This window comes from Balaenoptera musculus, chromosome 21 (genome assembly GCF_009873245.2).
Source record: "Balaenoptera musculus isolate JJ_BM4_2016_0621 chromosome 21, mBalMus1.pri.v3, whole genome shotgun sequence".
NCBI lineage: Eukaryota > Metazoa > Chordata > Mammalia > Artiodactyla > Balaenopteridae > Balaenoptera > Balaenoptera musculus.
This window is the reverse complement of record NC_045805.1, coordinates 18223377-18236008: the sequence shown is the minus strand read 5'-3', so window position 1 is coordinate 18236008 and position 12632 is coordinate 18223377. Positions and strand designations below refer to the sequence as shown.

General features: G+C 36.6%; 1 protein-coding gene across 4 annotated transcripts in view; it reads left to right on the top strand.

The window, feature by feature from the left end:
* ZDHHC2 (zinc finger DHHC-type palmitoyltransferase 2) overlaps nucleotides 1–12632 on the top strand; it is a 76458-nt gene that overhangs the window by 52210 nt on the left and 11616 nt on the right. For 3 of the 4 annotated variants that reach the window (XM_036838554.1, XM_036838552.1, XM_036838553.1), the window contains exons 8-12: nucleotides 1271–1403; nucleotides 4063–4189; nucleotides 4817–4909; nucleotides 9009–9121; nucleotides 10941–11015. In XM_036838554.1, the coding sequence (XP_036694449.1) occupies nucleotides 1271–1403; nucleotides 4063–4189; nucleotides 4817–4909; nucleotides 9009–9121; nucleotides 10941–10981 (507 nt within the window). In that variant the 3' untranslated portion in view covers nucleotides 10982–11015. The remainder of the gene's footprint in view (nucleotides 1–1270; nucleotides 1404–4062; nucleotides 4190–4816; nucleotides 4910–9008; nucleotides 9122–10940; nucleotides 11016–12632) is intronic. The other variant, XM_036838555.1, reaches the window with a different exon arrangement.

Here is a 12632-nt window from a genome sequence, read left to right as displayed (position 1 = left end):
TGTTTTCTTCACTGTGTATTTTAAATGTAAGCAAAATGAAATTAGAACTATGTGTTTTAAATACCCAAAGATATTCCTCATGAACACCAAACAATGGTAAAAAAACAGTTATCCCTTGCCAGGGTTGCTTTATTACATTCATTAAATTATCATTTATTATGGTAAGGCTTTCTGGATTGCTAGATCACTGATGTGAGATTTGAACCACATTCAATACTAAAGATTTATTGAATCCTGTTATGTGCCAGTTATATTGCTAAGTGCTAGGAATCCACAGGTGAATGAACATGGCCTAGCGTTCAAGGATACTTCCAGTGTCCAGCTGGAAGAATGATCTCTAATGAATGTCTGAGAGCCTATGGCCTCACTGCTCCTCATTCCTGTGGATGGTTTTATTTCCAAACCACAAATAAATTTGTAAAGGAATGACTGGTTTTCACTGTGATGACTCTGCTGTCAAAAGCTGTCAGTGAGATCTTGTGACCTGGGTCAATCTGACAGATACTACAGGATATTGAAACAGAATATCAGAAGGGGACACGTCCTAGCAGCTCTGGTGCTTCGCTAAGTGTCCCCAAGCCTGCCATTCTAGAGGGACTCCAGATCTCCTTGGACATACGAACAAGGAGAGTCAGTCTGGTTTTGCTTTGAGATGGCCTTTTGCAGCCCATGGGTATTGTAAGGTTTATTTTAGACAGGTGTTATAAACTAGTGTTGATCTTTTTTGTGATGACGTTGTTTAAAGTAGCTTGGAGTATTACCGTGGATGTGTTCTTTGTGTTTGTAGTTGATGCTGTTGTTTGTAGTGATGTAAAACATCAATGAGAAGGGTAGCTAAATTGTGCCAATTAACCTTCCATTTTCTGGCATTATAATCAAACTGTTTAAGCATTTGTAAATCTGGAGTATGTTAACAAAACATTTTCAGGAAGTAAATTAAAAGCTATATTTTATAGCTCCCTTTATCTTGCTCCCTACTGATGCAGTTTACACACATCATAATTTTTCTATGAATTCGGTTATACAAAAGAAAATAAGTATCCCAAATTTTAATATATTTTCCATATATATATACATATATATTCACGTTATAGTAAACATTTATTCGAACCTGAAGATGTATTTTTTTCCTCAAAGTTTTAACATAAAACCATATATCTTTCTCCATACCTAAATTTAAGAAGAATTTTAAGCAAAAAATCTCACTTACAAAAGTAGGGGAATACTTATCCCTTTGACAAAGCATTTTATTTTCTTCCTTTCTTTATAGAATGGCCTACCTGATACTCAAGCCAAGTTCCATATTATGTTTTTATTCTTTGCTGCAGCGATGTTTTCTGTCAGCTTGTCTTCTCTGTTTGGCTATCATTGTTGGCTAGTCAGCAGAAATAAATCTACATTAGGTGAGTATCCAATGATTGTAGTTAACAGAACTTTAAATACAAAACCAAATAGTCATCAGAAGTTGCCATATGATTAAATGCTAACCTGTCCTGAAGTTGTAAAATCATTCTCGTTTCCCACATTGTCTTGCGGGACAAATACAAATTCACTCATTCCATATATTTTTTGACTGTCCATTGTGTGTAAAGCATTGTGTATATACAGTGGTTAGCAAGGGTAAAATAGTCTAGCGAGGGGCACAGAAAATCAATAACCAAACGTAAATGTAATTACAAAATGCGAAGTGCTTTGAAACAAACAGGATGAAGCAAACAGGATGTTCAGGTATGAATCAAGGTCTGGGGATGGTAGAAGGGAACCTGTTTAGATGGAGTGGTCAGGGAAGAGCTCACAAAAGCAAAAAGTATATTTAAACTAAGAAGTCAGTCACGGAAAGAGCCAGAACATCTCAGGCAGAGAAAACAGTATGTTCAGAAGCCCTGCAGACATGGGATACAGCAAAATCAGTGCTTAGCAGGAAATGTATAGCTATAAATGCTTACATTAAAAAAGAAATACCTCAGATCAATAACTTTACACCTTAAGGAACTATGAAAAGAAGAGCAAAAAGTAAACCCAGAGCCAGAAGAAGGTGGGAAATAATAAGGATTAGACAGGACATTATGGAAACAGAATTCTAAAAAACAGAAGATCAATGAAATCAATAATTAGTTTATTGAAAATATCAACAAATATGACAGGCCTATAACTAGAAAGCAAAAAAGAAGCCTCAAATCATGAAAATCAGAAATGAAAGTGGGAACATTACTACCAACCTTGCAGAAATAAAAAAGGAGTTTAATTAGGTAACCTTGGGACTTCCCTGGTGGTGCAGTGGTTCAGAATCTGCCTGCCAATGCAGGGGACACGGGTTCAAACCCTGGTCCAGGAAGATCCCACGTGCCGTGGAGCACTTCTACAACCTGACAAAGGACTTTATGAGAAATTCTCAGCTAATAGGATACTCAGTGGTGGAAAATAAACCTTTGCCCTAAATAAATAAACCAAGGATTCCCTCTTTCACTACTGCTGTTCAGCACTGTACTGGATTCTAGCCAGAGAAATTAGTCAAGAAAAGAAATTAAGGCATTCAAGTTGCAAAGGAAGACGTAAAACTATTGTTTTTGTGGATGAAATGATCTTATATATAGAAAACAGTAAAGAATCCACAATAAAAACTATTAGAGCTAATAAAATCTGCAAAGTTGCGTGAGCAATATGCAAAAAAATCAGTTGTATTTCTATATACTATCAATGAACGATCCCAAAGGAAATTATTGAAATTTCTATTACAATTTCAATGGCCTTTCATGCATAAATGGAAAAGCTAATCTTCAAATTCATATGGAATTTCAAGGAGCCCCAAATAGCAAAAACAGTATCCACCAAAAAAAAATTGTTAAGTTCTTCCTGTTTATAAAACTTGCAACAAATCTATAGTAATCAAAACAGTGTGATACTGGCTATGAGATTCCGTTATTATAGTAGTCAGTGAAGATTAATTGTAGTATATAGTCAGTGAATGTTCATTTTTAGTATTCAGGTGAAATCTTATCCCAGCAAGTACTATTAGGGTGAAAATATTGGTATAATAATTTCTAAACAAAGTACCTTATTTCAAATTATATGTAGAGCAATTAAATTATTTTTCAAACGTAAATTTTTCTACTAGCTTTTAACTTCTAGAAACGTCTAGATTTAACTTGTAACACTGAAAGGGCTTCCTCTGGACAGTATGGTCCTATAATTATTGAAATGTTTTATAAAAAGCTATATAACCTAGGTTGATAAATGTTAAGGATCTTGCAAATCACATTTTTCATAGTACCATGACTCTGCTAGTTATGTTTTTCCTTTTTTAAATTATGGGCAGAAATCAGTACACTTCTATGTTTATTTGCACCCCAAAACTAACATTTTAGATTTTGCATCTCGGCATTATTTAAGAAGAAAATGTAGCATAATAGACAGAACTTTGATGACCTTGTTCAAGTTCCACTTCTGTCATTTATTTTTTGTGATATTTTGAGCAAGTCGCACGGTCTCTCTGAACCTCAGCTTCCAAATGCAGAGTGGGCATAACCAGCTATAACGTATGGCTCTGTGTTGGACCCTGGTTTGGACAAAGAGCTTTAAAGTACATTTTTGATCAGCTAGAAAAAAAATTATGATTGGATGAGATAAAATTTTAATGAAATTGGAACATGGAATTTATTAACTGAAAAAAGGTTGTAGAATGTATCTGTAGTCGCACTTTGGTTAAAAAAATGGACATTTGTAATTATTTTCTCTATCCATCCAGCCATCCATTTAATAAAGATTTAGAAGATGTAAAGTTTTAATTTATTTGCTTGTTTGCATTTTCTAATTTTCAACAATGCAGATGTGCTGCTGCAAGAAGAAAAGGGTTACTTAAAATCTAAAATAATATCATATTTTATGTTTGTTTTAAAAGAATAGACAGTCTTCATTGCAGGGCTGTTGATAGGCACATAAGCAGTCACAGGAGGCTAGCCATTGGTTTTCAGAGTTTCTTCATTTAATTCAGTCATTTCTAACTATAGGGGTTGCTAGATGATGTGCTGTTTACTCATGTGATTCCTCTACCATCTTTTCTAGAGGCATTTAGAAGTCCAGTATTTCGACATGGAACAGATAAGAATGGATTCAGCTTGGGTTTCAGTAAAAATATGGGACAGGTTTTTGGTGATGAGAAGAGGTACTGGTTGCTACCCATTTTTTCAAGGTACTTTGTTGTGCAAATTTTCAGGGTTTAGACGGAAAGTGGAAGTAATCCAACAAAAGAACTCTGTAATTCTGCATAAAAACTCCTATTTTTTTTTTTTTAATTTTTTTTTTTTTTAAGGGCAGGGATTTAAAATTTTTTTTTTTTAATTTTTATTTATTTATTTATGGCTGTGTTGGGTCTTCGTTTCTGTGCGAGGGCTTTCTCCAGTTGCGGCAAGCGGGGGCCACTCTTCATCGCGGTGCGCGGGCCTCTCACTATCGCGGCCCCTCCCGTTGCGGAGCACAGGCTCCAGACGCGCAGGCTCAGTAGTTGTGGCTCACGGGCCCAGCTGCTCCGCGGCACGTGGGATCCTCCCAGACCAGGGCTCGAACCCGTGTCCCCTGCATTGGCAGGCGGACTCTCAACCACTGCGCCACCAGGGAAGCCCAAAACTCCTATTTTTTACAGTATTATTTTATGACTCACTATCACATCAATGTGGAAATCAGTTGACTCACATCTGCATAAACATACCACATTCAAGCCAATGTGTGATATACACGTTTTGTCCGTAATACAACTATGTTGTACTCACAGAGATCGTCTCTTTCACTGCGTAATTGTAAGTTTTTATTTTAATTTTAGTCTAGGTGATGGCTGCTCCTTTCCAACTTGCCTTGTTAACCAGGACCCTGAACAGCCCTCTACTCCTGCAGGATTGAATTCATCTTCTAAAAAGTGAGTCCATATTACTTTCAAAGAATATATTTTATCCTCTTGCGTCCTTCGATCATATGTTCCTTTGAAAAAGAATTTTAAGAACTTAAGATAATTTACTACACTGGTTTCTACCTGGAATGAGGGTGAGAGGAAAGTATGACTGGGGAGGGGTACCTACCTAGGGAGCTTCAGTCATAATTATAAAATTCTGTTATTAATCTGGGTGGTCAGTAAACAGGTGTTAACTCTCTCTACATTTTTGTTAACTGAAATAAATTATGATTTTTTAAAATGTGGTGCTTAAAAGAAAAAAATGTAAGTCCAAATTAGTCCCCCTAGTGATTAGGTGAGCAGACAGGGTAAACTTTCCCTCTGACCCTCCAGGCCTTTCTTCTCGGCCGTAACTGTTATAAAGAGATCAAAAAACGTCCCTGCCTGGATCAGGCCTTTGGAGATGAAATGGAATCCCAGACATCTGCTTGACAGTCCCATTAGCAATGGGCACTATATTCTTGGTACTCTTTAAAGACCTCTAAGCATGATCTGAGCCATTTCTGTGGAGAGAGAAAGGAAGGAGTCTTGGAAATCCGTTGTCTGGAGACTTTGGCTACTGCTTGAAGTCTCTTTTGGTTCCAGTCTATCAGGCATTTGAGGAAGACCTGAAACTGGATTCTGACTTGGCTACTAACTGCCAAAAGGCAAAACTATCTAAACGTTTCAAAATGCTCTACGTGAAGTGTTAAGTTGAAACATTTTTTTACATGTTCAAGACAGACTTTTTTTTTTTTTAAATTTTATTTATTTATTTATTTATGGCTGTGTTGGGTCTTCATTTCTGTGCGAGGGCTTTCTCTAGTTGCGGCGAGCGGGGACCACTCTTCATCGCGGTGCACGGGCCTCTCACTGTCGCGGCCTCTCTTGTTGCGGAGCACAGGCTCCAGACGCGCAGGCTCAGTAGTTGTGGCTCACGGGCCCAGTTGCTCTGCGGCATGTGGGATCTTCCCAGACCAGGGCTCGAACCCGTGTGCCCTGCATTGGCAGGCAGACTCTCAACCACTGCGCCACCAGGAAAGCCCCAAGACAGACTTTTTTTTTTGATGTGACCATACCTCTAATTTTTAAATGAAAGCCAATAGTAAAAGCATACCCATAATATCATTAGTTAAATTTTAAAGGTTTTCTTAGTTGCTGGAATGCTATGTTCATAGCACCTATGCTTATAGTCTCCACATCTAGTTCGTGTTTCTTATTGATCACAGCACTTTGTCCACTGGAGCCTGATGTGACCCCAGCATCCATCTCAAGGTGGTGATTCTGGCAGCCATTCCAAAATCATCTTAAATTGTCATGAAATGAAACCTATTTGCCCCCTCCATCCCTAGAGTGAGCTATGTGCAGTCCAGACTCGACCAGTTAATGAGGAGGCCATTCTCATGTGTGTCACAGGGACATTCAAAGGCACCAGAGTCTTACTGGGTCCTGCCCTGTGAGTTTTGGCTTAAAAATTCTACAACGCTAAATGCTAATTTTTTTTTTTTATACCTCAGGGCAGAAAAATCTTGTTTTAATAAATTACTTAGAATGCTTTCCTGCTTTTATAAAATTTAACAGCAGTTTTCAATAATGTTTTTTATCCTTGTTAAGAGGTTTTTGTAGTTTAAGACTATTTGGGTTTTAGAGATAGTATCTCTCCTACTAAATATACAGTGGGCATTGGGAGAAATCCTAGTTCTGGCACTGTTACCCAGCTAGGTGATCTAGAAGAGGTCAAGTAACCTCTCCGGGCTTCTCTTCCCTTTCCTTTAAATGTTGAGATTGGATTTTGACAGCTAAAGTCTCTTCTACAAAATTCTGTAATTTCCCCCGATTAGCCCCTATGAATTTTCTGTGGCTAGTGCTGGTCTCCCCTGTGTACTCCAGAGTTGTATATTTGATTGTCTACACAGTGGTCCCACCTAAACATCTAAAAGTCATTGCCAGCTGAACAGGTGCAAAGCAGAACTCTTGATTCCAAGCCATCTATACCCTCGCCCCACCCAAAACTCGATTCTTCTTCATGCTTTCATGTGTCAGTAGTAGTGACCTCCATTCTCCCAGATGCTCAGGCCAGAAACTTGGGAGTCATACTAGATTCCTCTCTTTCAGGGACCCTGTATATACAGATGTAGAGCCTGTCAGATGTCCCCTCCAAATATATCTATAACCTGGATACTTTCTTACCACCTCCAAGGCTGCTTTCTTGGTCCAAGCCATCATTTCTCACATGGATTATTTCAATACCTTCGTTACTGACCTTTCTGATTCCATGTTTGCCCTCCTCCAGTTTATTCTCCATTAAAATGTCAGAGTGATCCTCTTAAAGCGTAAATCATATGGTGTCACTCTCCTGCTCAGAACCCTCCACTGATTTTCCATCTTGCTCAGAATAAAAGCTAATGAATGTCCTTACCTTGCGCTGACTAATCTCTTCCCCAACACCTCTTGATGTCACCCCGTACCACTTTCCCGACACTCGCAATCCTCAGACACACAGACCTTGCTGGTCCTCAAATATACCAAGCATGTTCCTTATTTAGTGGCTTTGTACTTGCCAGTTCCTATTCCTAAAGGTTCTTCCTCTGGATATCTGAATGGTCTGTGCCTTCGCTTCACTTTCTGCCCAGGTGTAGCTTTACAGTAGAGGCTGCCTTTGGAAACCCTTGGATAATAGTAACCTGCCCCTCCATTCCCTTTATACTGTCTTTTACTGTTGTCAGAGCTCTTCTTACCACCTGACTTACTATATATTTATTATACTTCTTCCTCAATTACAACAAAATTTCCATGAGATCAAAGACTTTACTCACTGATGTAACAGGTACTCAGTGAGTGTTGTTGAATGAGTGGATCCTTGCCATTTGTTAGATTCCTGTTAGCAGTAATGGATCTCCAAGCAGTCCTTAAACCAGGACTTAGTTTGCTGTACTTGGTCTAAGGTCCCTTTCCTGAGGAATAATTAGAATTAGAGTAAAAGAGATATTTCATATGAATAGGAGACAGGCTTTTCTTTCTTAAGATTTTCCTCCCAAAATTTTAATAAGGGGTTGTTAAAGCAGAACAAAATTGAAATAGTCTCAAATTTTAGATATAAGGTAATTATTAAAGAGCAAAGGCATATCCTTTAAAAAATATAATAGTTATAGTCAACTAAAATATGTGAAATTACTCTTGGAAGAATTTTAAGTGGGTTTTTCTTTTGAACATTATTATAATTTCTATTTCGGTGTGTTGTAAAAAAATACACTAATAGTTTCTGTGCCAATAATTTTTTTAATCTAAGTGAAATGTTATTTTATGTATATTTTTTGATACCATCTGTCATATGTGGCATGTCTACTTAAATTTTAAAACCTAAAGTCTTTCTTTTAAACTCCTTATTTACCAAATTAAACATCAGATTTTTAAGACCTAATAATGTCAGATGTTTTCAGCATCCCTGCAAGATAATGTTCAAATTTGTTGTTTAGGTTTTATAGAGAAAGATAGAGAATTCTTTGTTCGAGACCACTTAGGCCACTTTAGAAACAATAAATAGGTCAGTTTTTCTCAAACTTATCTTTCTACCATCATCTTCATTTATTTTTTTCCATATTTTTTTCCACTTGTAAAATTAATATTTTTCTTTAATATTTTTATTTAAATTGCCACTTAAATTTTTTTTAAACCAAACTTTATATCACTGTCATAAATGAGAAATTAGTATAATCTGCCATAGAATATAACTTTAAAAAAAATAAAATCAATAATAAAATACTGTTAAGTTCTAAGTAGATTCCCTTACCTGCTAAAGTCTTAGGCTGTGGCCTATTCTCCATATTAAGAATGGAGATTTGCCAAAGTCAGAGATTGTCATTGTATTGTAATCAGAAGAAAGAAAAGTGAACTGAAGCGAGAACACTTTTTTCATTGTGAGTCAGTGTGATTTAATGCCTTGTTCCTGTTTTCCCCAAATTCTCTTGGGTAACTCCTACAATTATCTTGCACCACAAGTGGGTTGAGTTCCATCCTTTGCAAAATGCTCACCCTAATACTATCAAGAGTTAACCTAATGATCATGATGATAATTATTGTTATTCAGTCCTGAAAACCATCAATTTCCTGCAAAGCCATTGAGAGAGTCCCAGAGCCACCTTCTTACTGATTCTCAATCTTGGACGGAGAACAGCACAAACCTGGGAAAAGGTAAAGCTGGTAAGAGTATGCTTGTTTGGCTATTCCAATATATTTTATTTTTAAAAGGTGAAAGTGGTAAAAATTTTTCATTCTTATTACCTGTAGAATTTTTCTTGTTTTGGAGTCAGACTACCATTGTAAATATAGAACTGTTTTCAAAGAACTGCTTGTGAAGTGCTTTGATTAATGTCTGGAAGCTATAGAAAATCATTTTGTGAAAAATAGATTTACATTGCTTTTTTCCAGTTTAGAGAACCAAATCTTTATTATCGCATATTAAATAAAATGATAAACTCAAAATATAATTTATTTAAAAATTGGAAAAAGTTCAGTAAGCTCAGGCAAAAGGTTGAAAAGTATCTACTGAAAGGGCTCTCAAATTATGTAGTTTTTATTCAAAAGTTTCTATCCTTTTCAAAATGTCGAAGTAAAGCCATTGCAGAATTGCCGTAACTTTAGCTACCTGTTATTTCTTCATATCCAACTCACAGTTCTCTTGTTATTGTTGATTTTAATCTTTTGATTATTTGGGTCAATATAGTTTATTGGCAAAAAACAAGAAAGTGTTTGAAGGCAGACAGACCTGATATCAAATCCCAATTTGGGCACCTAATCAGTGTGTGGTATTTGTTAAGTTACTTAACCTCCTTTAGACTTAGCTTCATCTTTAAAAGACTACTTATTTTTCAGGGTTGTTAAGTATTAAACAAAATATGTGATCATATGTGATCATATGTGATCATATGTGCAGGGGTGTGTATATATTATATGTGTGGTCTCCTGAGTGCAAAACCATGCATGCTCTATTAAGGCACCATTAGCCAGAAAATCTCCAAATTGACCTATTTAAGTCTTCAAGTGTTTCTCCTTCATTTCTAGTCTTTTCTTCAAACCTTTTCCTAGTGCTTGCCTGACTGTGGCTTACTGCACTTTAAAGTGTTTCCTGGTTTATTTGAAATCTCTTTGGGATTTAGTGAAAAACAAACAGATAGTCCTGAGTAAAAATTCTTAAGTCATTATTTAATAAAAAATCAGACACGTTCTCTCTTTCTTTAAAGAGTCTTGCTCTTGAGGAATGTGTATGCCTCTGAAGACCCCCATGATCTGAGTATTCATAACTTGGTCTGTTTCTCCACCTTCAAACATTCCATTCCATTCTTCAGTCTATGGGAGGGACTAGGTATTACCTAAGCAAAATTGATGACACCTGTTTGCCTTTTGAATCCCTCAGTTTCCTTAGAGACAAAGAAGTGATGTATATTTGGGGGGTAGAAAGACAAAGAACTCTTTCAGAAGAGATTCATATTTCACTTTATAGTTCTACATTAATGTAGAAGTGATTTTCTGGTTTCTGTGTGCTGTTAATTTGGAGACATAGATTAATTTTCTGTTACTGTGATAGATGAATTGAGAAATTATTTAAAGTTTAAAGGATGGTGTAAAAGAAGGAAGAGAAATATGAAAATGGTGAGATGAGAAAGGGCTCAAAGTTTAGTTTGACAAGAATGAGGTAGGTAGATGAAGAATTAGAAAACAGTGATTTAAGGTAGTGTGAGAAGTGCCAGGCTCAATGTTTCTTACATTATTTTATTCACACCCCTAGTTCTTCAGGTGTATGTATTTAACTGTTTTTAAAGTGCTTTTTTTGTGACACCGGTTGTGGCCGACTGTATTGTATGTGTGTGTGTGTGTTCTATATAACATCTTCTAAATACCCATACTACGTACAGGTCACCTTTGGTAAAACAGTGGCAGGATTCATGACTGAATAAACAAGTCTCTGCCTATTTGTTCAAAAGCAACAACAAAAATTGCTAACTTATGTTCTTTCTTGAAGGTATGAGCAATCCTGCACTGACCATGGAGAATGAGAATTAACTCTTCTAACAAAATTTACTCATACTTTACGGAAGTAAGAAAAGCTTTTCCTTTATTGTTTTATATTTTCAGCAGTTCTCTAGCTCTCTTAGGGCAATAGTTTCCATAAACATTTACTTTTTTTTTTTTTTTAATAAATTTATTTATTTATTTTTGGCTGCGTTGGGTCTTTGTTTCTGTGCACGGACTTTGTCCAGTTGCAGCGAGAGGGGGCCACTCTTTGTTGCGGTGCATGGGCTTCTCACTGTGGTGTCCCCCCCATTGTGGAGCAGGGGCTCCAGGGGCACGGGCTACAGTAGTTGTGGCACGCGGGCTCAGTAGTTGTGACTCGCGGGCTCTAGAGCACAGGCTCAGCAGTTGTGGCGCACGGGCCTAGTTGCTCCGCAGCATGTGGGATCCTTCCGGACCGGGGCTCGAACCCAGGTCCCCTGCATTGGCAGGCGGATTCTCAACCACCGCACCACCAGGGAAGTCCCAACATTTACTTTTGAGTGACTCAAATAGAAGATGTCTTAGCTGACCTTTGGGATTGCATCAGTCATGCTGGAGACCTCTGGACATGGATTTAGCTTGAATGTTAGCTAGTACTTAGGTTAACTTGATAAAATATAAGTTGATGAACAAAATTCATTTTTATAGTAATGCATTAAATAGCAAAGATTGATCCTAAAATATTGAACTTTATATGACAAGTGTCATTTCATAGGATCATGCAATTTTTTTTTATTTTTTTCTTTCCCTCAGGATATCCAGTGGTCTTATTCTTGACCACCCATTAGTTGAACCTCACTGTGTCTAAATACAAGATAATTATATCTTGTTAGCACAAATCTCTGCTACCCCTATTTTTGGTCACGGTAGGACCCTAGAGCATGTGTCACCCTTAAAATACTAGGTGTTCCAAGTCATTTTCTTTAACCCGTAATTTTTTTAAACCTATAGTTCCAAATCAGTTTCCTTAAAGTGAAATCTATTTATAAGGCTGCAGTCAATAAAAAGCTACAATAAGGAGCCCCTTTGGAACAGAGCCATAAACATCTTAACAAATTAAACAACTATGTGTACTATTACAATAAGCAATATGAAGAATTGGACTTGTGGTTGTCAAGGGGGAGGGGGGTGGAAGAGGAAAGGATTGGGAGTTTGGGATTAGCAGTTGCAAACTATTATATATAGGATAGATAAACAACAAGGTCCTACTGTATAGCACAGGGAACTATATTCAATATCCTTGATAAACCATAATGGAAAAGAATATGAAAAAGAATATATGTATATATGTATAGCTGAATCACTTTGCTGTACAGCAGAAATTAATACAACATTGTAAATCAACTGTACTTCAATAAAATTTTTTAAAATTAAAAAAAATTATATGAAGAATTGAACATTGAAGTTATCAAGATAACTCTCTACTTATAAAACTGTGACCTAGCAAGAGAGCAGCATCTAAAACAAAATTGTGTCGAAGTAGTTCATGGATATCTGGTTTTTATTTTATTTGGTTTTGGTTTTGATGAATAGCCATGTGATTCTGTGTGCCAGTTGGCCAGTGTTTTGGTTTTAGATGACTCTATATGATGGTATAGTATATTAGATTGATTGTAACTATGGTTAGGATAGTGAAAATTTAATGTTCTTCATTTGGTTA